This window comes from Pleurodeles waltl, chromosome 5 (genome assembly GCF_031143425.1).
Source record: "Pleurodeles waltl isolate 20211129_DDA chromosome 5, aPleWal1.hap1.20221129, whole genome shotgun sequence".
Classification (NCBI taxonomy): Eukaryota; Metazoa; Chordata; class Amphibia; order Caudata; family Salamandridae; genus Pleurodeles; species Pleurodeles waltl.
Genome location: NC_090444.1, coordinates 1,744,230,648 through 1,744,258,099, shown reverse-complemented (window position 1 = coordinate 1,744,258,099; position 27,452 = coordinate 1,744,230,648). Strand labels below are relative to the sequence as shown.

The window sequence follows — 27,452 nt, the reverse complement described above, 5'->3', positions numbered from 1 at the left end:
AGAATACAAACTAAAACCAGGATACCTACTATAGGTACAGATGGGCTTGACCCATGCTAGTTTTTAGGATATCCATATGAGATAATTATGCCTACAATTAATGTAAAAATAAAGTATTTATTTAATAAGGGATTATCGGAAAATCAGTCATTTATTCAATGCTCGATAACTAGAGGAGACAGAATCAGGTGAAAGGCAATTAGAGTTATAGATGATGTCCTACCTAGCTCTCCATGGCCATATTTACCAAAGCTGAAAATGATTGTACAATTTAACTATAGATCAAAAAATTGATAAAGCTAGCCAACTACCAATGTTGTAATTGATGGAAATCTGGGAAAAAAGATAAGCAGTTTAAAGTTGACAGTGTTAAAAAATTTATTTTAGCCTAATAAACTAAGCAAATATGATATATACGTCCTTACTCAAACTCAGTAATATATTACAAAGGAATTACAGTCTGTTGCAGCAGGGGATACAGGCAGTTCAGAGGTTACACACACACCACACATTCAAGCTTGTAGCAAATATTTGTGACAGTCATTCTTACAGTAACATTACTGCCTGCCATGGATTGGAAAGTCCTCAGTTGAGCTTCTTAAAAGTGTCTTGTCTTTTAAAGTCCAGAACTCTTTAACTTTTATCATTTTCAACAGTAAAATATAACGTGCACAAAGTAGCAACATAAAAAAGTGACAATTTTATTACACAAATACACTGTTGTCCTGTTGCTTGGATTTGGTCCACTGTAGATAAATTACCCTCCATGGTCTGTGTATATATTTATAGATAAAAAAAATATCAGCAGCACAACTCTCTGTTAATAAATTCTGTTTGATGCAGCTAGTCTGTCTTTTCGATTTTGCCATCTTTCATAGGCGCCTCAGAGGACTTCCGCAGGGGGGCTTTCTCAGAGCTGACATTTCCTTGGCCAGATTCCACCCCTCCTCCATTTTTGTTTGTGGTGTGTTTTTCCAAATAGTTCAGCATTTCACTAAGAACAGTTTGGAAAGTGCTTAAGGCAGCACATATTGCAGGCGTTCCAAAGCCATGAGTAATTAAACTGCAAAAAAAGAAAACAGATTGGTACTTTAAGATCAAGTCAGCAGAACTTCATATTCTTCTCAACAAAATCTGCATTTCTTTAAACTTGGTGTGAGACAATGCAGTGCTTTTTAAGCCACCCCATCTCCCTAAATAAAAGTAAGTAAACATAGCGGGGTTCTATACATTTATTAAAGAGTACAGATGCCTCTTAAGAAGAATGACTAATATGTCTAGTTCAGAAGGATGTGCTACCTACTTAAATTCTGGTGATCCAGCAACAAAAAACCCTATTGTAAGTTTTTAAAAACAGTTCCTATGGTAAGACATATTAACAAGCTTGTAAAGTTAGCCTAAAATGTTTTCAAAATGAAAAGTCTCTGTATTTAGGAAATGTGCGTAGATGCAAATTTACATTCAGAAATATATGATCTCATGAATATAATCTATTATTAATGCAACCATTAGGGTAGCAATTTTAGAACTATGTCCATAGATAGCTTTTAAAAAGAGAACCGCTTAAATCTAAATCTTTTTTCACACAAGACAATCGTTGTTCATCAAAAATTGCGATATTTTCAGATTCATTTGGCTAACATTCAGCGCTGTTATCAAAAAAATGGAATATCAAGCTTTTTTAAGAATCATTGAAAAGTGTACTTCACTTTCTTAAACTCAGAAGCCAGGTGATCAAGTTAGTCTGAACTCACACCAGTAGATTTAATAGTAACTTCCTTTTTACAGAGTGGCTTATTCCATTCTTCTGCGGTTTCTAAGCATGTCTGGTTTGCTCACATTCTACCACTGCTAATATAATGTATATACATTGGTAACTTTTTCTTCAGTAGATTATTCTGCTACACAAAATTGTTACAAAAGTCTCACAAGTAAGTCAAACAGTTATTTGAAATCCTTAGCCACTCTCTGTGAATGTCACATAAAGTAATAAATGTTAATATTTGTCCTAAATGAAAAACAGATAGGTCATTTGGATTCTGCAAGACTATCATGTATGAGAATGAATATTTTTATGGCCTAATTAAGAAGGGATGTATAAAAATGTTTATATAAAATGAAACAATTTTGGCTTTAGATTTTGCAAAAAAATACTTATCGCCAAATTGATGTATGATTTGTTTTAGATAGTGCCTAATACCTTACTTTCTATAGAATGCATACTACCTAATGTATTGTCCCTTTGCAGTCAGTCAGCTTAATGCAACATCTTCAGTGATTTATAGGTGTACCTAATCGATTGAAGAAATTATAGGGAGTGACTTCTCTAATGTGGGACACAAGTGCGGACAACCTCTAAACACAAACATTCAGTTGAGATGTCTATTGTGGTTCCCTTATTTGCAACTTAGTGAATGAAACCAACCAGGAACTGATGGGTTGATTCTACGACTGACTAAACCCTCATGTAAAACGCCCAAACCTGTTCAACATGAGCATTTTTTTATTTTATAGTGCAGTGAACAACTACCTTCAGATGTAATGCTTGCGATCCATTTTCAAATGCTTTTGCAGAAGATACCTCAATGGGATTTGAAAATCACATCTGTATCATTATCATAATGATATTTGGTATGATCATTGATTAAATTTACCAAATCTTATGAAGTTTTGAATTTGTACTTTTATGTATGGGCCTTAGTGGAGTTCAGTCGGTTATGGCATGAAATATCCACAAGTAACTTAAATTGAGACATTAGATGCTTGTGACTCAGTTTTGTAACCCAGGAAGAGGCCATTTACCAAACAGTACGGCCCTTCTGAGAAGACTTGATTAGACCCACTCTATGCCTTTTCAACACTGTCCTGGCATGTCCGTATTTGCTACATTCCTTGATCAGAAAAATGTAAGAAATCCAGCCATATCCAGTGGGTGAACATCTGTTTTTAGAACTGATAATCCTTTTTTATTATTTAAGGCATGCAGATGCCTAAGAGCCATTCAAATATTTACTTTGTGCATTACTACAAACCCTAGGTATACTGACACCACTAATTTAAAACCACATATCAAGAAATGCATGGATGTCATCTTTCTATGTTAAATAAGGAAAGGCATGTTAATTTTTTGAAGAATGATTTTAAGGGATTCATTTACCATTAAATCTTGAACATAGCAGTCATGTTCTCTGGTTAGTCAAGTGCTAACAGGATACATTAAGTTACATTATATTACAGTGTAAAAAGTACATTTGGGTTGGATTGAATTATGGTCTGGTATGTGGAACTCAAATGAAATAGAATTGCATGTTGTTTTTAATACTCTCTGTAGAGCCTTTAGTGCTTGACTTCATCCACAGCATAATATCCTCTGGTGCCTTCAGGCGTCAGGTGTTAAGTTAGAATGACATAAGGGGCATCTTAAGCACTAAGATAGAGCTGGTGAGGCTGGCTGGAGCATCAGGTTTGTGTGGCATTCCTGAAGGAAAAGTGGCCATCGCAGCTTCGATGTGCAGCAAATGAGAGTGAGTTTCATCGGGACATTTGGGAGAATATTACTGATGCCTCTTTATAGGCACAGAACAGGGATGCTCAGCCTATTAAAGAGGGGTTGGCACCTATTATTATATAGTCATTGGCCATTGATCACAGAAAGGCAGCAACGCAGACAGAGCCCGTCGCTCACCGTCTTCAGGAAGAACCTCAAGATGTGGCTCTTCGGATTAGGCCCCTCCCCTTCCCCCCAGCGCCTTGAGACTCTCACGGGTGAGTAGCCGTGCTTTACAAATACTGATTGATTGATTGAGTGCAAGAATGTAGCTCTGTCCACACATAGGTAGATGGCAATGTGCATGGCTCGGTGAATAGTGGGTTATTTTGCTAGCATAAACCACTATGTCATAATGCAGCCATATTATGGACTGACTGCCATCCTACACTTCACTAAGGCTTACCTGAAATGTGTTAAGTGCCGCTGGATGTCGAGATCTAAAATTGGGGTCGGCCTCGAGGAGCCCAAGGGTGATCTGTCTTGACTCAGTAGGTCCTGGAATTCTTTGCAAACTTGTCTGCAATGGAAGTAAAAAGAAAACACAAGTTAGATTTAAGGGTGTCCTTTTTTATAAATGTACTGTATGTCCTCAGATCACCACCACTAGCTAGACATTTTATTGACAGCAGATTGCACACCTAAATGATGCAAAAACATTTACACTGTTGGCTAATCTTTATTTCTATTTAAGTGGTGTATTTAATGCATGACGTCTTGTATGACAAACAGGAGAGCACAGGGACTGCAAGAGCTAAAACAATTGACTGGGCCTGTATCCTTTCACAGGTGCTTAAGAACCTCAAAGTGAAATGTTTATGATGAATTTGAAATGCAGCCCAACTCTTCTTTGCCATTTCAGGTGCCAGTCAGCAGTATCCAATGTGAGGTGCTGTGTTTGTCAAGTTTGGCAGTTGTGTGTTGAATGACTCCGTGGCAACTGTGTGGTGGATGCCAGTAAAAAGATGCAAATATTTTGGCTTGGAAATTTTCCATAATCATTCTAATTACTATGATTACTAGCTGCATTTCACAGTTTCTGAGTGTTCGTGTTTTCCACGTTAAAATGGAGACTTTGCAATCTTTAAGTTGTTTCAAAAAGAAGAGATCAAATCCATTCCCATCCAAGCACATGCACAAAACCAGAATACTAGCAATGCCCTCTCTACTGACGATCAAACTCAAGGAATAAAAAAAAACAAATCTGCGAGACCAGGGTGTGATGGTATCAAAGCTCCGACAGACCTGCGAGGCCATACCTAGGGAATCAGGTGCTAATTAAATTTCAGTGCGTTTGAATTTCTGCCATGGTGACCACTTACTTGGATAACTGTGGTAATTCTAGAGCTAATACATGCCGACGAGTGCTGAACTCCCGGGATGCGTGCATTTATCAGACCAAGACCAATCCAGGCTCGCCCGACCGCTTTGGTGACTCTAGATAACCTCAGGCTGATCGCACGTCCCCATGACGGCGACAATACATTTGGACGTCTGCCCTATCAACTTTCATTGGTGCTTTCTGTGCCTACCATGGTGACCACTTTCTGCATTGCAGATCACTTGTGACAACCCCTACAGGTGATCCAAACCAAAACGTCATGTTCATTCTCAAACTTCCTGGCATTGCAGTGTCTCTCATAATCTCAAAGACCAGCACTGGCTTCCTGTGCACAAACACCTCTTTTCAAAATCTTGTCTTTTGTGCCCGAAGTCTCACACAATGCCGGTCCCTCTTACTTGAACAAGACAACCTATAATTGGCATTCCAGGACTAGCTTGGGCTGTCCTCATCCCCATTTGCCATCCGTGCCTCGCATCCACCACTGCATGCACTGTGGCCATTCCTTTACTGGCCTGGCTGCTAAAAACTGGAACAAACTCCCAGACTCTCTTAGGCAGCAATCTGACTTCACTCTTTTAGTGAAAGTCTCTAAACCTGGATTACTAGAAGGCTTGATTTTTTTAGCAGCCTCCCTTTCTGCAGTAAGACCCTCTAGCGCCTGGATGCACTGTGCTGGTAAAAATTGTGCTTTACAAATTCAAATTCAAATTCATAATACTGTGACAATCCACTTGATGTTCCAATAATTTGCAACCATCTTCCGCACATGCTCATTAGGAATGGAAGAAGAGAGCCGCATTTAATATTTGATTTCGCAAAGGATAATTTCTGTCGGGCTCTGGTGTATGAAGCTCTATAATTGCCCACCTAAGCACACATTAACACATGCCTAATTCCCTGACAGAGCTAGAGTCCATTGTAATCCAAAGAGTATTCAGTTCCTAAAAGGTGAAAACAAATATGTAGCTAAACAGGAGAGAAAAAGGAGTGGCCGGTAATAGGGAGAGCTCCAGGATCAAGAGTCCATTTGGGTGTCATGCTTCATCCTTGGGATAGCTCCTCGTTGGGCAGTGCCTCAAGAGAGCCCCCCCTTATTAAATTTAGTTTGAGGGCATCTCCTAGTTATTTTTATTTATTCTAAGGCACCAATCTACATCTCAAGCACCTGTTCCATCCACCTCATTCGTGACAAATTAAAAGATCTTTGGCAAATTTCCCGCCTTGAAGGGCACTTTGGGCATTGCAGCACTAGCCCAAAGAGGAGCTCGAGGATGAAGCATGACACCCAAGCGGGTGTGTGAGGGCTCTCGATCCTGAGGAACAGGATACTCTCATGGTCCTGGAGCTCTACCTATTACCAGCCACTCTTTTTTCTCTCCTGTTTCGCTACCTTTCTTTTCTCATCTTTTAACAACTGCATATTCTTTGGATTTCAATATGTGAAATAGGAGCACGTATCCTGGACCTTAAAGCGCTTCCAGTCCCTCCTGTGTGAGAGAGCTAGAGGGTCCACCAGCACAAGTCTACCTCCCACCTGCGTCGCGCGCCATGTATTCACTGCTCAGAGTTCATCTTCTGCCAGGGAATGCACGTGCTATTTCCAGATTCTCTGGCCCGAGGGAAAGAAATGGATTTACCTTGAATGCGAGTATGATCTGCAGCGCACAAGCAGAATCGTTTTCCCTGCAGGCCTCAATGCCCCGGGGAGCTTTGTTAGCGCTGTATTTTTCCTGCCTACCTGCCTAACATTAAGTAATGTTACTGCTTGCAAAGCAAAACCAGAATGTCTCATTGTCTTACAACAAAATATGTACTTTCTTCTGTTGACTAACACACTGCTCAATAGTTCAATAATTCAATGCAGGAAATGTAATTTAGAACGTATTATTGGACAAGCTGAGTGCTATGGATTAATATCAGTATCCTAATCACATTTCATGGACTGGAATCATATATTAATTATTTCAGCTTTTGTATTCCTTACAGCCAGCATAATAAAATGTTTTAACCTCATCAAACAATTCTATCAACTTAGCTGCTATTAGCACACATCACCACGTGGTGGTGTTTTCATCACATAATTATAAAGTTTGACTCTTACAAGTGAAGTAGTGCTAATTAGTAACAACATACAATTTCTGAATTTGTCTTAAGTCTGTATGATTGTAGCGCCATTAAGTATTTTATACAAGTGTGGAAGCCTATATCAATAAATCAATTATTTCTTTTTTATAAGAAGTCACTACTTATTAATGAAGAAAGAAAGAACAGTGACAAATTATTACTAACAACAATCTTACACCTTTTCAAATGTAAAATGTTTAAGTTTGTGAAAAATCACATCTGTAGCCATAACACACACATCATGGCAGGGACTCTTTAAAAACTGCGGCCCTATTCACCAGGGTAAATTTGGGTGTAAAGACAATTACGCACATTTTCCATGTTTTATGTCTGCCAGTAATTCAGAAAGGGGTCACTAGCGGGAGTAAGCCCATTTACCTGTGATCTTTGCTATGGATGTAGATTATTTTGCTACAATAAATCCCACTTAAGGGGTGTGAAAATGGGCATTCCGGCACATGGTTAGCTTTAGACATTTATGGACCTCCACAAATAGAACGGTATCTGGGCATTCACATATTCTTCTCATTCCCTTCTCCATCTTGTAGAATTTCTACACCAGCCAAAGTCCAGCATGAATCCCTTTGGATCACCCACAGATTTGGTGGGTATTTAGAGGAAGGGCTTTCTCCAAGGGAAAAACTATTATTTTTCTCAATGGACAATAAAAAGGAAATGTGTTTTCCCATATGCATCTTATTCTTTCCTTGTGGAAGTCTTTGATATGGAGAACTCTGCGCAGGAGGAATAGGGTCTTGATGGGAATGTCACGTGACCTTCCCAGAAGTACACCTTGAAACCTCCACCAGGCCTACTCCTGTGGATATTTGTGAACTCCAGAAAGTTTCCAGAAAGTAATTTTCTGACTTTCGTTGGTGAGCTAGCCCTAAATTGCTCTCATTATTCCTAATGTGGCTTGGTCATGACTAATTATGTGTTTAAAAATTAGACTTCTACACAAGTGACTTAAGACTACGGAATTACTACTCGTACTTAATATTCACATTTTCTCCAGCAAGCAGATTTTAAATATTAGAATACAGCCATGCACCCCAATGGATCACTGTCCACTTTACTACTGGGTCTCTGTGCCTCATAGCGTGATCTTATGTTCCTATAGATCTATAAATGTTTCAGCTGTTTAATTCAGGAAAGCTTAGACTAGCAGCAATGCACATATCTCTTGTTTGTCACAATGCGGCACTGGCTGAGGGTTGTCCAAGAGAGGGGTGATCGCCAGTCACACCAATGGTGAGCAGAATTAAAATGCACCAGTTGTATCACACAAATCTAGATTGGACACCATCAACAAAAGGATGCTCCTCTTTTAGAACCAGTGCTGACATGTAGCTTTGGCCCCTAGCTAGGGTGCAAGAACTCAAGAAACATTCAAGAAGGACCATCCCTTGGCATTCCAAGTTTCTAGGGAGCACAGACCACACATGGTACATTTGTCAGTGTTTCTGAGCACTTCAGACCCTCCATGCATGAGTTGGAGGTCTGATTCTGATGCTTGCAGTGAACCTGCAGAACAAATGTCTGCATTTGCCATTTCTCAGTGGTCCTCTGCTTCACGGATGCTGCATGAACACTGGATGTTCCTAGAATGCTTGCCTGAAATGATGCAATATTCTCTACTCACTGATATGGACACTGCCATACTTTGATGTCTCCAAGGTGAATTTGCCTCTTGTTGTAGGGTGAAGGGAGTCTTTATTGAATAACAGCCTCTTTTAGGGGACTTGCAGGACAAGATCCAAACTTGATGCTGCCATAAGTTGAGAAACAATTTGGAGAGGAATGGGGGAGCTACCTTGCTTTGAGGAGCACTCTGAAACATGAATGTATTGTATAACTGCTCAAGTAGCCTGTAATGTTCATCAATACTCACAACCAGATCTAGAGACAGCCAAAGTGAGAGGTACACCAGTTCACCCTTCCACTTAAATGACACTTCCTGAAAATAAATGTACCACTTCAAATAGAATATTTAATTTTCTATGCAGTTCTGTGAATAACGATTAAACAAAACGCAAGTGTTGGCGCACCATGGAGCCTGGTTTCCCCAATTTGAAAAAAAAATAAAGTATTAAAATTGTAGTGGGCTCAGTGGCAAGATTTTTTTCACATGCTGCACAATAATACAATTTTTATGTGGCGTACATGAATGCACAGTTAAATAAAATGTTACCCTACTTGCATTAGTTGAGATTGGAGGTGCCTGCAACTTTAATCTGGGTAAATTGGGATTAACCCCACATTGTTACATAGTTAGTGGAACATTGTAATACAGTGGGTGTAACATAGTAAGACAAAAGCAGCATATATTTTGCAAAGAGCAGTGGCACCCTTAAGGGGTGCTGCACGCTATATAGGACTAAATACTGAATAAATAAAGTACTAAATAAATAAAGTAAATGTGTTTCACATTCAGCGCTACTACTCCGAATACTTCATGTTGTTTTGAAAGTCTAAAAAAGTAAAACAACTTCTGTATAACAATTTGCTATTACATAGGAATCTCTAAAGTGCTTCCTGCGAGGAAGCATTCTTTTGAAACAGTGCGACGTCCCACTGTGTCCTTGGCTAGAGGAAAAATGTGCTTTAGGGTCACGAAATCTTTGTTGAATATGAGTTTTGAGAAACTGAAAGCTTTAATACGAAGAAGGGATCATAGTTCAATCTGCTGCAGACTTCACTCACCCATGCTCCAAATAATATCTGAACTGCTTTGCCACGGATTCCTATTTAGGAGGTGTGCACCCTCAATATCAAAACCAGAATATCAAGGTAGGCAAAAATCAAGGACAAAATATTGAATCCAGAATATCAAAAGGTAAGTATATATTTTCTATACCTAACTCCACATATATGTACCTTGATACCTTGATTATATATATATATTTTTATGTGTGTGTGTATATATATATATATATATATATATATATATATATATATATATATATATATATATAAAAAGTTATGTGATGTGGAGTTAGTAGATTTATAATTGCTGTAAATGCACGCGCCTTTTGATATTTTGGTATTCAATATTTTGTCCATGATATTCTTGTACCACAATATTCATAGTTTCAATATTCAGTAGTACAGTATATTCAGAAATGTAGGGTCCAATGTGAATTATAATATCTGCAGGCCTGACTAACAAAGCATTTTCTCTGAATACCGTATCTTATTTCAATCTATGTTTGTCTTGCACATAAATGTGTAGGATTAGGACCTACTTACTTGCAGGGGGAAAAGGTCTGTGATCTGCACAACCTTTGTGTGTTTAAGGAAGTGTTTCTCACAATAATTTATGACTAAGAAAACAGCAGCTCAATGAAAATGAATCAGGCTTGCTGTGTCGTATCTAGTATCGTGCACATACACAAATGCATACATTCATACAATATTAAAATGCTGCCTGGCAATGTGTGAATTACCAAATATGTGGAATTTTCATACAAGTATCAGCTTAAACATAGTTGACACAATTTAAGCCTTATGCCCCAGAGCCAAATGTGTGCAACCGACAACTGAAAAAGTAAGAGCTACATATAATTAGAAGTGTAGAAATGTAATCACATAAGTGAAGACAAAAAAACTAAACAATTGACGCGCCTTCGACATCTCTACCAAGACCAAAAATAGTTATTCCTTTGGCAAAAACCACAATGAAGTCAGGTTTATACCAAATGCTACTTACTTTGTGGCCATGATCATTTTTTTTCTTGCTGTTTGTTCTTTCTGTTCCATGTGCTGTCTGGCGAGATGCTCTCCCACTGCCTTGGCCGGGAACTCGGTTTCACAGGTGTAGCCAAAATCCCTTGCTAAGTGCAGTGCTTCTCCTGTAGGTAGACAATGGAGACCACTATTTGTAAAACTGCAGGAAATGTCAATTTTCATTTTATTTCCATTTATTGGACAGTGAAATGGACACGGTACTTCTTTGAAAAACACAAGATACGTGGGTTAGGCAAAGTGGAAAAACTATTTAAACAATACTAGAATACAATTTTAAAATGCTAAACTATCTATGTATGACCATTAGCTGCATTATAAAGGTAGCTGAAATTACAGATGATGAGAGGAAGGCTACAATATCAAACATTTGATCTGGAGCAAATTAGGAGGTGTCAAGACCATTCCAGATGTATACCAGCCATGGCAGGCCCTATTCAGGAACATCTGTATTTGAGGTAATCCCTACTGCCCGGAGCATTTATTGTATCCTCCTTACCAAGACTCTTAATGAGGTGAACTGCAATATGTTCGATGCTCTTTGGAAGTGTTAGGTGGATGTTGGGCATGCAAGCCAGGCAAACAATTGCCTCCCTCAAGATGAGATTTGGCTTGTGCTTGGGCAGGAAACCCAAAGTTCACTTCTGGTATGATGCCCTTCACCTGCAGAGTACACTTGCTGCCCCCAAATGCCTTCATCCTGAGGTACAGGATCTTGAAGCTGAGGCTGGTGCTTGTGTTATTAGTTCTGGGAAAGAAGCTGTCCAGGATTGTTTATGAAAGACACTAGAGGGCTGCTTTCGTTTTCAGGCACAGTAGAAAGGCAGAACTCCAGCCAATCAACATCAAAGCAAAAGCGGACCTTTAGGTAGGGATGAGTGCCATCCATGTGCTGGTGAGTAATAGGGACTTCGTGCATCAGTGGTTTGGACACTTTTTCCTCTGCCTTCCAAACTTGAGGTGACGAATGATAGAACAGAGGACAACACATGTTTAGGCCACAGCCAGGAGTAAGTGATTTAATTTGTCCCAGGTCAACTTATATCTTTGCTAGAGTGGGAGCAAAATAATTGCTGTGCATACAAAAGTTATAAAGGATTCTCCATTTCAAAAAAAGGTATTTATGCACCATTTGTGTGCAGAGTGTGCAGGAACATGGTTTTCACATATGAGCGATGCATACTACTTACAGAGAGAAATATAACAATGATCATATAGCTGAGAACAAAATGAAACACTGAGGCAAGTTTGGATACCAAATCCTCCCATGGGTACTATATGATACATTGGCCCCAATGCAAGCTTTACTTGCAACCCCCCTCGTATTCCAGCCTTCTTGTGCGACCTGTTCACCAGTGTGGCCAGGGTCAAGGACTTGTTTGCAGGAGGAGGGTCGTGGGGCTTCAAACCTCGGGTTCAGGGACCATGAGGTGGACTGAAAGTGGCTCAGTTTGTGGTGCATTTGACTGCTAACTAGAAGGATTGTGGTAGTTTTGGGCTGTTGGGCCAGGGACAGTGGTGGGACTAGCCACAGGTTCAGGAACTGTGGGCACATCAGTGTGAATATCTCCTCACACCACCACAGTTCCACTGGCAACCATAAAAGGAACATGAGTCTCATCACTTATACAAGGTTGTAGCTTTTATGCAGCAACAATCAGAAAGTTATAAATCCAGGACTCTTGTGTGGATAGGTTGTAGGAGCTAAATAGCCCCAATATGAGCACACCATATAAAAAGTATTAATTCAACTTTTTATAATAAACAGATATGTCTTACCTTCTACCAAGGAGGTCAAGAGAGTAACATTTGCTGCTTTCCTCCTCCCTGCTGGCAAATTCAAACCAAGTCTGTCCAGCTTCTCTCGTAAACATCGGCCACCGTTTTTCGACTTTGCTCTGTTAATATAAAACAATTAAAGGATATTTATACACAAGTACATTATACATAAGTCAGTCAAATTAAACCATTGTTTAACACAGTTTGAAACTCAAAATTATTACACAGGAAATTACATATAGTTTGGCATTTGGGTGATCTCTGGATATTGGGGAAGGTAGCTTACATTATTAAATTTAACTTATTGTCAGGTAAAAAAGCCCAAATGTAAGGACAATACTGTTGCTGTCATTCTTCTCAAAATCCTGGCTGTACATGTGGAAATTAGAACTCTGCAAATTTTATCAGCACAAATTTAATTTTGTAGAACCCCTAAAATGTGCCTATGCTTATCACTTTTTTATTTTCTATTAAGGCATGCATGGATTACATAATTTTATTTTAAAGTAGATTTGACTCAAGCAGAAAACGACACATGAGACTTGTGAATTTGGATGTCTGCTGCGGCCACATGAGCTGTGCTACCAAGGTTCACACATGATTTTAGAAGCTATATGGACAATAACTGGGAGTTGGTATTTCCTGAACCTTTAATATGTGAAGAAAAAACAAGATCAATGGCCCCCTGTAATACGGCTAAAACCAGTATTTCTCAAGATATCTTTATATGCTACTCATGGAAAAATGCACAAATTTTGCCTCCATTGCCCAGGAGCTGCGGGGGATCTTCTTCATTCTGCGGGGGTGAGAGGAAATCTCAGTTCTTCTACTTTAAAATTAGCCACCACAAAATGGAGACCAATGTGTGAATGTGTGCAGGGAATAAAAAATGGCATTCCTAAATAATGTCACACGTTTCCTTAAACATTTCATTGGTAGGCAATAAATAATATTTTATCAATTCATTACCCAAAAAACATAATTACTGGAACAATTCTTGAGTATTGCTTTTGTTATCTATAGACAAGAGGAGCACATCAGCAGGTTCTAAGAAAGGAAAAATGTTTGTTTTTGTTTGTGATTTTTAGCATGCATGTTGAGACAGCCAGTTCTTTCCTCCTGTTGCCAAAGAAACTTTATTCCTCTTCCTCATTGGTTCTTAGAGCCATCCCCAAGATTGATTGAATACAATGGGCTTCACTTACAAGGGGTCCCTCTCTATAGCTTTTTCAAAAAACCCTCTTTTGCTACTAATGCTTTGTCCTCCAAATATCATGTTGGATCAGTCTATAAGATGGTCCATCGCTTAGCAGCTTAATTTTATTTTGTGAAACCTGAAATAATTGTAGCTTTCGAGTTTATCTTGGTGTAGATCAGCCTAATTTGAGAAACACATCTGTTTAAGCATGTTTACTGGGGTAAGTGTCTTGCATGGTAAAGGCCCCACAGCTTACCTTCTCAAAATGCCTCCTAAGAGTGAGGCGTTGAGGCATTCTGGGGGAGAAAGACGCCTTTTCACCTCTGCGATTGTCACCTTGTACTTAGAAGTGGAGCTAAGAAGGGACAGACGGCCTGGGACAGAGCAGAAGAGGTCAGTGGGGTTAACCACACAGGTGCCACCTAGGACAAAATCAAAATAAGACAATTTTACCTCTCTTCAGCAATGACCTTAACTAACTACGCACATTGTGTGAAACATAAGAACCAGTGATTTGTTTTAAAAATTACAAATGTCAGAATTTACAATTTCAAACCCCTTGCATAAACTGTTTTCTTCATATCACTGATCTAGATGCACAGATGGAATAATGTAATTTCTTCTACATTGCTTTTACAATTTAACCTGTTAGGCATGCATATAAATGATCTATTTAAATTAGTTGTATTACTTTTTCAGGCTCACACTAGGGATGAAAAACATTTCATGCCTAAGTGGATAAAATACACTGTTCAGTGTATTCCAAAAGATACTTATGTTGTAGCACAAACATGGAGGAAACATGCGACCCACATACAACCCTCACACAACTCTACTGACCCGTTACTTCAAGTCAAACAACTCTCCTTCCACTCGGTACAATAAGGAGTAAACTAACACCGGAGATATGTGGAACACTGTTTAAACACTCAAAGCACTACCCCAGGGTCTTGTTCCCAATTATAATTGTAATTTTATTTATATAGCGCTCTCTACATCTGACGAGGACTTGAAGCGATTTTCAGTAAGTAGCACACTATTCCAGGACCCAAAAAGGATTACTGGTGGATTAGTATAGGGAAATATGAGTTAACTTGAGCGGTGTCTGTTAGTTCGATTGAATAGGATAATGGAGGCACAGAAGAGGGAAGAGTCTAGAAAGCGTTTTTGGGAAATGATAGTAGTATGATGAGGTTTGGGATGAATGAAGGAGAAGATGAAGAAGGAAAGAATTTGGAAAGGGTTGTTTAACCGACCATAATAGTAAAATGTGGTTTGGGCTGATCCAAGGAGGGATGGAGGAGGGAAGAGTCTAGAAAGGTCTTTTTTAGAGATCATAGTAGTAGAATGAGGTTTGGGATGAGGCAGAGAGTGGAGGGAGATGGTATATTGAGAGGTGTAGAGTAGGACAGAGTAGTGCATTGGATAGAACCAAAAGTTGTTTTTTCCTACAGTAGGAGTAAAGTAATAAATGTATAGATACATAAGAACATAGAGAGGGTATACATGTATGAGGAATAGATTATAAGCACATAGAGAGGGTATACATGTATAAGGAAGAGAATATATCAAGAACTTAAGAAGTATTTTATAAACTGGGACTTTCAAGTGTTGCTGTACTTTAAGCTAATTTATTTGTGAATTTTCATAACAAATATATATATTTTAATTTGATATTTTCCTCGATATTTAAATAGAGGATCACTTGTAGGAAAAATAGTTATAATACTATTTACATATTGTGATAGATGGATAAAACACAGACCCATAAGCATTGATTCAAATAAGGTATGAAAACTATGCAGTGACTTATATGCATGTTAAGCATAGAATAATATATATACATGTATATATATATATATATATATATATAATATATATATCATATATATGTATATACATTTAACCATAATATATGCATTTGTTAAGCAGTCCCAAAAAGTATCTATATATTTTAAACCCATAATTATTGTACCTATTTGTGCACAGAAATACACATATCTAGATACATACATGTGATCAAATGATAGATGTTTATATACACAGGGACATGTTGTACATTAGTATATGAGTATATCAGATCAAGTCTCTGGATTGTTAGTGAATAACAAGATTTCAGTCCTGGTAACATTATTTTTTTTTTACATTTAGAGGCACTGCACATAGGTCCAACCGTTATGTACCATTTCACATGCATGGGATGATGGCACCACTCTGTGCATACTGGCATAGACTGAAATGCAAGCCATAGGGGTAGGTGGTGGAAATGCATGTTGGAGATGGAGGCGTGGTACACAAAAGTGTGACTCTCTGTGACTGCTCTCTGCAAGACACACACTGGACCTGTTGCTCTTAATGTGGATATAAAGGGTGAAGATTCTGAGTGTCAGGGAAGTTGCAGTTAAGGTAATTCAGAGAGGTGGGATCTCTTTGGAGAGAAGGGTTGTTTGGGTTTAACTTTGAAAGGATCTACAAATAGAAATTGAACTGTTCAGAACCAGGTCTATCATATATGTGGTGATGGATCACTGTGTGTCTGGTATATAATCTAAGCTAGAGGAATGTAGGACTGGCATATGTCTGGGACAGGTTAAGGAAATCTGAAGTGTTATTGTGTTGCTTGCTGCACAGTTGAGTCACTTAAACAAACTTAGAACTTAATGTGTAATATAGGAGTTTTTTTTTAAAGGAGTCACGGATAGCTGCCAACAGCTTGTGTCTTTTAATATATGTATTCAAGGTTTTGGTGTTATGTGGGGAAGCTTAAAATTTCTCCTAGTAAAGAAGGCTTTGAAAGAGATTCTATAGACAACGCTGGAATTGCCACACATTGTTAAAAAAGCAGAAAGTAGATGTGTTTGTGCTGAAACACGAAGAGTAGAAGTCATCACGAGGCTGTAGCAAAGAAATGGAGTTCCATCTGCTCCAACACCCTCCCTCCCTGTTGCAGAAAAATACTCACAATTCTCGCGGTTTGAAAGCGCTTCAAAAATCTAAGGGATTTCAGAGTTTTGTGTGTTAAGTGCAGCCAGCATATGGACAGAATCGTATGTGTTTTTGGTATTAAGGAATCCCAGTATATTTGTGAGGAATACCTCTTTCCAAAGATTCTCAGATATAGGCTCTCATTTCAACCTTGGCGGACGGCGGAGGCCGCCCGCCAAGGTTGAACCGCCAAACGTCCGCCTATGTGGCCGCAAACCCACCGGCCGCATTTCAACATCCCCGCTGGGCCGTAACATTGCAGCCTGATCCTAATGGAGCCGTCGGCAATGTGGCGGTGCGGCGGGTGGGAATGGGTTCTTGTTCTTCCCCTGCACAGAGGAATATGTGATGATTTTAAATCAAAGCCAAACATTCTCTGTCAACTCTGTGAAGTGAAGTCCCCTCTAAATTCCTGTTTCTATCAGTTTAAGGCTTTGCATGATTTGCCCCTTTCCTGAACAGTCATGTCGAACTTTGCTGGCTCGTTCCCAAATGGCGGCTACACTTTTTACTTCAGTACACCTATGTTTGTCATGTACCAACCTCAGACTATTCAAACTACTGCTATAAGCCTGCTGGCTGGTGCTTGTAAATTTGATCATTCATTGTTTCATTGCTCTAGGAATTGTAAACTTAGAGCTATTTCCTCCCTGGTTAGCTCCTTTCCTGTGGAATTAATTCCTCTTCATTTTTCCCTCCCTTCATTAAGTTTGTTTTCAGCAAAAAGTAGAATGTTACTTTGCCCTAATTTGTTAACTTTACAATTTTACCTGTATCAGTTCTGCAGTTCTGTTTTTACCAATAAGCTTTGTGCATAATTCTAAATAATGTATAGAACATTTAGTAAAGAATCTTAGCATCTGGTGGGATGCCTACCTCTGTGTCTCCCTGCAGGAGAAGAATTGTAATAAAAATACCAGCTTGTAAAAGAATAAAGTTCTTACATGCATAGCGCAAAGCATTGGGGTGGATCTCTCTCACTAAGCCTTTAGTAGCCACTCTATGGTGTTGCATGGCAGCCCCATGACATAATATGATGCCCCCTAAAAGGAAGTGTGGAAACAGTGCAATCCAGCTTTGAGACCATTGTCAACACAAGCAGCCCAAGTCACTACATTGGATAATTACAGTATCTTCTTCACTACATACAAGACATATAGGTTCACAGTTGTGTGCTCCATCATTGCTAGGCTTGGAAGTCACCTCAATTTTTTGAGGACCACAAATGGAAATGTGTCTTTATGTTCAGTGACTGAATCCAGACTTGAAGGCACTGATTGGCCTGCTCACTTTCAAGAAGTACCTGAAATCGGCCTTCTTTGAGGAGGCCTTCTGTTACACATATGGCCAATACGTAACCACTCTCACACTTTCAGAGACTATTGGAGCCATTTATGTAAGACTGTTAGGCTTCATTGTGCCCTTCATTTTTAGGTATGTATTGATAGTGCAGCTTTCTGTTAACCACTTTGTTATCAATTCTTTAAAATATACATTGACTGCAATTTGTGTTCAACCGGAGCAGATCTACTTTCTCACCTCATGCAACTGGCTATTTGGTGTATCATTCCACCTTTCAGGGAGTGCTTTCATTGAAATGAATCAGGGACTATTTTTCTGAAAAGTAGTCACAACAATCACGCTGTTTGCCCTTTTCAATTTTTGATCTCCTGTATGCATGCCACACAGAAAGCAATAGTTTTTTGCTATTTTTTCTTACGCTGGTGAGGCTCATAGGGCAGGATCTAAGCTGATGAACAATATTTGTGCATATAAACAACATTCATCAATTACTTTCCTTAGCTGCATTTGGATATTAAAACCATGCCTATCAGCTTTGGCAGTGCGTGTTAGTCATAGGCCTTTGCTGGGTACATTGTAGACAGAATTAATATTTTATCATCGGCTCTCACACAATCTTTGATTCAGTGAAGTGACACGGACACAAGACAAAATAAAGGCCCTGTGAAAAGCACCTGAATAAGTAAGTTGTGTGGCAAAGGTGCTAATTGGTATGACAGAAAAGGTGCACAGTGAATTGTTGACATGTGAGACGTGCAGATTTTGCCATGACCTAGTGGTAAAACAGCAATTCCCCGGCAGCATACATCTCTGCAAAGTGTGCTTCCGACCTGGGCGTACTCTGGGTGCAGAATCTCATGCATAGCAGAGCCCAGCGTGCTAACATGCAAAATGATGTATACTGAGAAACTAAACATAGGCTGATACACTGTACAGTCCACGATACTTTACATTTTTTCCGTGAAAGCATCAAAACTCTTCTTTAGGCCAAATATCAAGATTTCCAAGTTGTAAAGAAAAAATAAATGCGTTCTGCGATGAAGTCCACGTTTTTCCTTGGTAGATCGCAAATACAATTTGTATTAAAAAGCCATCTGCTTCAGTGCAAAGCTATTATGCTCCACGGCACTTAATATGTAAATACTGAATATGTGGTTTGCCTGCTTTTTCAATTTTGCTCCCTAATCTATCAGGCACAGGCATTCATAGCTATTTGGTGTAACATGTTGAATGGAATTTCGAAGCTGGGTGATATATTTTACTGTAATAGGTAAATTGCTGATCTATTTGCAATATTAGACTGCTATCATCATATTACATTTTATGTTAGATTGTAAAGTTGAAAGTCATTTGCAATAAATACCCTCTTGCCATATGAAGGCTATATTGCATCCAGTAATCCCATATCGGTTACATTTATTTGATGATAACATGTTTTACGATATTAGAAAATAAAACAGCTGCCTGCTTGAAATGAGTCACTAATGGAAACCTATGCTTAACTTTTTAAACTCATCAGCCTCCGTTTCCACGGGCTGATAGGGTATCACAGCGAGAGACTCACAAAGCCCTTATCAAAAATAGAAATCTTAAATAATTTTCTTTCTAGGAAAAAAAGGTCTTCATTTCCATGAGTCTGCCTCAAAATAAATTAGCTCGGCAGCCCTAAATCACACCTGGCAGAGTAGAGGATGAAATATTACAACTCATAACTTTGACAAGAGCTTTAATTTAGCGTTTGGATTAAATTTTATAAACAGCAAATATAATTTTGCATAACTGCTACAGGTCCCAAATTCATTTTGCAGGGACAAGCTACAGCACGGAAGAGGCTCCTTGCAAGCCACACTTTGCACTGACCTCTAGGTGATACTGACACCATCAGCAGAAGTGTACGAAATAGTGTGATTTTTTTCCATATGAAATTTCATGAAAATTACTCGAAAATATATTTTTATCCCGGTGTGTGGCGACTTTTTTTCACAAAATAAATCATATAAAAGAAATTCACGCACAAGGACACCAAGAGACCGGTTCGAGCAAAAAATGTCTCTGTGACAAAAAATATCCATATCATGTAATGCACAATATTAGCGTACAGCAAAATTTGGATTTTGGATATTGCCTGCATCCTTTTTATTTCGCCCAGGTCTGCCCATGAGCTATTGCTGACTGTTGTGACTATATTATACTCCTTGTTGCATATTCCAATATGTCCCTTGTATTCCCTATAACAAATGGTAAATATTAATAATATTTAACACTTGTCGGTGAAAATGTGGTGACCTTGTTCACAAGGGCTGCACTAAGGGTTCAAGGAATCCTGAACTAATGAGAAGGTAGAAGTATAAGGTTTCTCACATTATTTATAGAATATATCAGCTCTTGATTGCAAGTGAAAAATGTGCCCATATAGGATGGGAATAATGAACCTAGGCTGTGTCAAACCATCTGCCATCTATTTACTGCACACAGCCATTAGTCAAAATGGGAAAAGAGAAAAGACAGCCCTGATGAACTGCAGCACATTCTACATATCCCAGTTGATGACAAATCATTATGAAGCATTGAAGAGTCCAATTATTTTAGAAAATTGACTCTTCTCGAAACAGTTAGGGACACGTTTCTACTTGTTTTGATATTCAGTCTGTCACATTCATAAGAGTCTCTACCTTATAATTAATTCTTCAGAATGAAAATCATTGTAATTGTTTTTTCCATAAGAATGATTCTCAGTATTGATGATTAAATCATGTGACTTACACATGCTTGCTCTGGGTCCATCATTTTCATATTGACAAAAATTGAATGAATGGACAGAGAATGACATTCAGTAATGTAAACCTGCATTCACATCTGATGTAGTTGCCCTGGTGAAAATTACACTTGACCAATTACAAATGTTTCTACTGAAAGAAGTTCTTGAAATATATTATATTAGGCATCTACTTGGCATCAATAAAGCACATTCACACCTTCACTTCGATCCCAACTGAACAATGAATCTATTAATTGGAATTTGTTTCAGTTAATATTCTTACTTGACCAGTCAAGAGCCCATGGTTTTATTGCTGAATGATTCTAAACAGTAATCTTTAATAACAAAACAGCATGCATCATCTGAATCCCGAAGAAACCATATGCAACTCTTGAGCTAAAATGTATGTACACCAGAGTTAGAAGGCTCTAACTTACACACCCTTGTAATAACTCTAGTCTCTCTCTGTCTCTTCACTCTCTTGCTCTCTCTCTCTCTCTCTCTGTAAATATAATATATATATATATATATACATAAATATATCTCCAAAGAGATCTATAGATATATACAGATAATACAACATATTGGGTTGCACAAGAGAAATAGATATATTCACTTAAAAAAACAAAGTTTGCAGGGACGTTATACTTAGGTCACATTTTAAACGTACAAAACCATAGAAATGCACCTGTTATAATAACTAAAGTTATCTCAGGTAACTATAACTCATGCCCTAGGGTAACTAAAACACAAGCCCCTGCCATGCACAGTTTTTTCGTGCAAACGTTTAACGCAAATATTACATTGATATTATCAATTATGTTAGCAAAGATGTCATGAGTGCTGCAATTTGTGGGGTAATTAGCAATGCATGCGAGGGCACGAGTTATAGTTACCTTAGGGCACAAGCTATAGTTATTGCAGCCAGTCCCTGTGGCCAACCCCCTATAATCACCCAACCTTGCGTCGCACACAGCCTTTGGCCATGTGTGGCAGGGGTTGGCCTCAGGGCATGGCCTGAAGCCCTGAGGCCAACCCCCTTATAACCACTCAACTCCACATTGCACACGGTCTTCAACTGTGCTTGGCGGGTTTGTGTCTCAGCAGCAGCTGACAAGAAAGAACCCACTCGTCACAGTCACTGCATGTCATATTGCACTCTGAAAAGGCAAGGATGCAAACACCTCCATCATGGATTACAGATAACTTTTCAAGTGGAAATGCAGAGAAAACACATTTGCTTTGCCTTGGCCATGCACACAAAGTTAGGCTGATTAGTACTTTACAGAAGTGGAGCACATGTTTTGATTGTAATTGTAATTGCTTCCTGTTGAGGTTTAATTTTGGTGAAATGAGCATCATGCCAGAATGAATCTTGCCATGCATAATTATCCAACACGAGGCCACCAACATTTTTCTTTTTTTTCTTTATTTCTTTGGGGACCTCAGGGGAAGTCTCAAGGCCCCAGCAGTCCCAGTCAGTTCCCAACTCCTGCACAAGCTGGCATTCCACCTCCAAGCAGGGAGGTGCTTTAAATCGCAGCTCCCTGCCTGTGGGAGCAATGTTTTCATCTGTTTCCCTGCATGCATATTTGTGTGCAGGGAAACAGATGAAAACTATGCTTTCTTTCTGCAAAAGATGAAAACTCTGCTTTCTGCAAGTGGGAGCTGAGTAATAGCTCCCACTTACAGAAAGCATAATTATGTTTTCTTTTGCTTGGTAGGAGCTGGAGCTGTCAGTTCCCACCAAGCAAAAGCAAACAGCTACCTCACTAGGGTGGGCATCTTGGGAGGCAGCAGGAGCTGGCCCTGGGGGGTGGCGGTCCCCTTGGCCATCCATGGCTCCATGGGGGGTGGCCACGCGCACCACCCCAGTGTTGAATTTTTTCCCAGGGAGGTGGTGGTCCCCTGGGCAGGGAGTCCATGACAGACACCCCCCCCTGTCTACTAGATTAGCCTCGTGGAGAAGGCAGTCCCTGGGACTGTGGAGGGGTTGTGTGGTCCCCCCATAATTTCTGTGATTTGCCCGAGGGAGGTGGCAGTCTCAAGGGTGCAGGGGGCCATGTGGCCACTCCATTTACCATACTCATTGCCTCAGGAGGTGGTGGTTCCTGGGGTTGCAGGGAGCTGCACTGGCCAGCATGAATTTAAGTTGTTTGCCCCTGGAAGTTGGCACTCCCTGGGGCTGCAAGGGGTCCAAGCAGACCTCCCCACATTAATTTAAGAACTTTACCCCAGGGAGGTGGAAGTCCCTGGGTGTAGGGGTGCCGCACGGACACCCCCGCATCCTAAAAAGCAGTGCTCCAGGGAGGTGGCAGCACCTGTGGCTTCAGTAAGCCTTAGAAGGGGGGACCTGTGTGCCCCCTCTTATTATCAGACCCCAATGCCCCGGGACCTGGCCCACCTGGGGGCCAAATAAAAGCAGAGCGTGAGAGACTGCACTTTTATTTCAATTTCAGGAAAATCCACAGATCCATCCGCGGACTATTTCGATATTTAAAAAAAATGCTTTTTAGCCCTGGTGGGGTCCCTACGGGATCCCTGGACCACGGCTGGGTGCTCATGGTATCCCTACCGTGGCCCCTTTTCTTTTTTTCCATGTTTTTTGAGGGACTCAGCTGAAGCCGAGTCCCAAAATGCCTGCCAACACTTCCTTGTTAAAGTGTTGGCAGCCAATCAGATATCAGCACAGGGACTGTTGGATCTGCGGATCCTTAGCGTTCCTAGATATCTACATTATTTAACCTCTAATATCGCAGACACTAATAAACAGATTTACACCAAATCACAAACAGCATGCTTTCTGGATTAAGAGCTAGCTTTCTGGTTTAATTCCATCCAGCTGTTCGGGCTGTAACCTGTTCAAAATCCCCATCGGAAAATACCTGGGGAAAACGCATTTTGGGACAACCCCACTTTTTCTCGGCTCCCGCTTGAAGGGTCACCCCGAAACTTTAAAGACAGCAGCTGAACCGACTCAAGCATAGGTTTTGAAAATTTTGTGAAGATTCATCAAGCGGAGCCAAGGTACCCTGGAGGACTGAACTTGGATGAAGAACTTTATGTACATTTGGGATAAATTATTTTCAATTATTCAGTTATTAGGATGTGCATTCCGTGTTTGTGAAGATGTGGCAGAGTGCCTCACTCGAGAACGAAAATTTGTTTTGGTTTAATTTTTGCCTGTTTATGGGTTTTTCCTTTTTGAGGGGTTGGTGGGTTTATGTATCCTCTAATTGTGGAGATAATTATTATTATTTTTGGTTTGCTCCCCTTGCTAATGGAAATGGCCACATGGCTAATTTTTACAAATCTCTGTATGTCCGGTGAGTTTATTTTAGCCATTGGGCGTGTGTATGAATTTTGAAATATGATCTGGTCGAACTGTACTGGTTTGTTTTTTTGGTGAATTTAGTAATTAGCACAATCAGTAGGATGGGCATGTTTTACACTTTGTTGCAGAAAATTACCAATGATTAAGCTGTATGGTTTATTTACGAGCGTGAATTGACTCTGTATAGGAGATATCCGCTTGTTTGGGAATGTCATGATACATTATTGTTAGATTGTATTTCTAATTATACACATATAAGGATATATTCTTTTGAACATTGTTTTATAATTCCTTATTATAGGGGCGCATTGATCCAACAGTCCCCATGCTCATATCTGATTGGCTGCCAACACTTCAAACATGTGAAAAATGCAAAAGAAAGAAAAGGGGACAGAGTAAGACTACCCTAACTCCCTAGCCTTGGTCGTGGGGTCCCCCTGGCACCCTACCAGGGCAAAAAAGTATTACTCTTCTACATTTTCAGCCTAATCTACAGTGGATCTTCCGATTATGCTAAAAAAATTGAAAACAAGTGCTTGTTATTAATTTTGCCCCTGAATCGGCCATGTCCCGGGGGCATGCCAAATTTAACAAAATAAGGAGGGGGCACACAGGGACCCCTCCTAAGGCTCTTATAAGCCACCTCCCCATTGCTACATATAACAAATATATGGGGGGACTATATACAACTATATACAAAAATATTCTCAGGGGGACCCCCCGGGCCCCAGGGACCACCACCTCCCCAGTGCTAAAATTAATATTAAAGAGGGGGTCCACACGGAGTCCTGGCTCCAGTGACTGCCACCTCCCTGGGACCAATTACCTTTCCAAAAGATGGAGGGGGAGGCTGCGTGGCCCCCCCCTCCCGAGCCATTTACAGCCTCAGGACCACCACCTCCCTAACTACGCCATATATTACATCACTCATAATATCTTCTATGACATCATTGATAATATCACTGCAATATGTGCAGTAAAATTATTGATCAGAAAACTGTGCATGGTAGGGGCACAGGTTACAGTTACCTTATGGCACGACTTATAGTTACTTTGAATAACTATAACTATAACTGATAAATATCTATGGTTTTGTACGCTTGAAATGTGAGCCTAACTATAACGTCCCTGTAACCTTTGTTTTTTTTTAGTTTAATTTTTATGTTTTTTCTTATTCTATTTCCTAACAGTGAAAATATATATATTTTTATATATATATATATATATATATATATATATATATATATATATATATGCTACGAATGAGTTTGCAACACTAATTGTACAGCAGTTAACAAGTTACAATAAGAGTGACTTAGGCACAACTTGATACATTTCCTTGAGTAGCACAATAACCCACAAAAAGAATAACTTATTTTTATTGAAGGCAGCATTGTGGATAATCAGCCACTATTACAGACCCCTGTTTGTTTCAAATATAGTTTAGCACAACCTGATGCCACTTCACAGGGATTCCTAATATCACTATTAAGAAGATACTCATATGTATCTTTTTGAGATATGGGCCCTGCAGCAAGGCTGTCAGAGGTCAGTACAAGTGCATGATCATGATGATCATTTTGAACGATGGGGAAAATAGCTTTCCCTTCAGCTCCATAGATGGACCAAACTCAACTGTCCAAGATGGTCTGTACTTATACTACTGCATCACGTGGGTTAATTATTAATACTTTAGCATTTTCTTATATGATTTTGTGGTCAGGCAGCTCTGCCGCAGCAGATGCTGCACAGGGCAATCAGATACTTTTAGAAGATTTCATGTCACTGTTCCATTCAATAGACCCCAGACCACATTTAAGGTTAAAAAAATCCAGAGATCCAACACAAAAATTAGAAACAAATAGATCAGGCAGACAAATTCCTAGCCATACATTTTACATATTCCAGGAAGATGCTGCAGACTTTACTCTGCATCCCATAAACCATCTTACTTACACTAGGTGCAATTTGAGGTCTTTCGACGACATGAACCTTCACATTACCCATTTAAAATTGTTTATTTTACATGTACAGGACATCTGAGCACAGTAGGTTGGGGCTGTCACTATGGTGATCAAATCAGTGATATTTTTTCCATATTTTTCAAGTATTTGTGAACTATTTTTCATGCAGTAAGGCTCTGCATGATATTTGTAATATACACACATCTTCATTTTTGTTCCTTCACTTGAGAAATGCAGTCAGATAGAAATGTTACTCCACTGGTAACTAGGGTGATCCTCCTCCGCCCACTTTAAGGTGCTTATAAGCAGGGCCACTGGAAATGATCCAGCTTCTGCAAAGACGTCTGTATAATTATGGAGTTACCACATTTGCTACATAATCCTTCATTTGATGCATAATTTGCCGATTATAGCAAAAAGGAAACTGTGTTTGAATCAAACTGATCAAATGTACAAAAAACATTTCCACGCGTGTGGACATGTAGTGCCAAGGCTTTGGAAGTCTCGCCAATCATCAGTCAGTTGCTGATTGCTGTATTTTGGGTGTTAAACTGACACTAATGGGGTAAAAGCTTTACCCAGTGTTAACATGTGTGAAAATGACAAAAGTGAAGAAATACTGCCACAAAGCGTGCCACATTGAGCTGCACAGTGTTCCTTCTCTCGGTGCATTATGTAGTCACCCTTACTGCATTGTTCTGTGCTCTATTCTTGCTTACCTCCAGTGGCCTTGCCTAAAATAGTGAAAATGCACAGATTATCACGAGATATCTCATGCAAAGGATTTAGTACAGATCCATTGCTGATAGAGATTTATAGAAGTAGAGATTAAACATATAAAAGCTACATAGAGTACAAATCCTTAGGCATGGAAATAAATGATTCAACAATTAGAAAAATAACTACACAACATTTGGGAGGCATTTCTTCATATTTTAGTAATTCTTCAAAGCATTTGTATTTATTTGTATTTTACGTATAGATCTCATTCATGTTGGATTGAATCTACTTTGAAAATATTTCAATACAACAAATGACATATAATATTTTCTTCAATGCTCTTTTTGAATTATTACTAACTTATTAAAACTGACAGCCTTCCACACGCTTAGCATGATGGAGCGTTGGCCCATATCACTTACAGCATTCTAAGTTAGGAAGATTTTTTTTACAGTTTGAATTAAAAACCGCTGATCTATTCCAAACATGGGTGCACTAGGGAAGACAAAATATTTCTAATCAGTCATGATGAAGAGAGATTTTTATATGTTGTAGCCCTGACCACCAGGTGCGGCCATCCCATCAAAGCCACCCTAAGCCAACAGAAATAAATATTAGAAAACAAACGTAATCTGGAGTGGCAAGGGTACCT

At 39.3% G+C, this 27,452-nt stretch overlaps 1 protein-coding gene across 1 annotated transcript in view; it reads right to left on the bottom strand.

Moving 5' to 3' along the window:
- Positions 1-464: 464 nt before the first annotated feature.
- Positions 465-27,452, bottom strand: part of TFAP2D (transcription factor AP-2 delta) — a 72,309-nt gene continuing 45,321 nt past the window's right edge. Inside the window, exons 4-8 of the mRNA XM_069236794.1 lie at positions 13,994-14,159; positions 12,540-12,658; positions 10,726-10,867; positions 3,954-4,067; positions 465-1,063 (exon numbers count right to left, since the gene is read on the bottom strand). Coding sequence (XP_069092895.1) covers positions 844-1,063; positions 3,954-4,067; positions 10,726-10,867; positions 12,540-12,658; positions 13,994-14,159 — 761 coding nt within the window. The 3' untranslated portion in view covers positions 465-843. The remainder of the gene's footprint in view (positions 1,064-3,953; positions 4,068-10,725; positions 10,868-12,539; positions 12,659-13,993; positions 14,160-27,452) is intronic.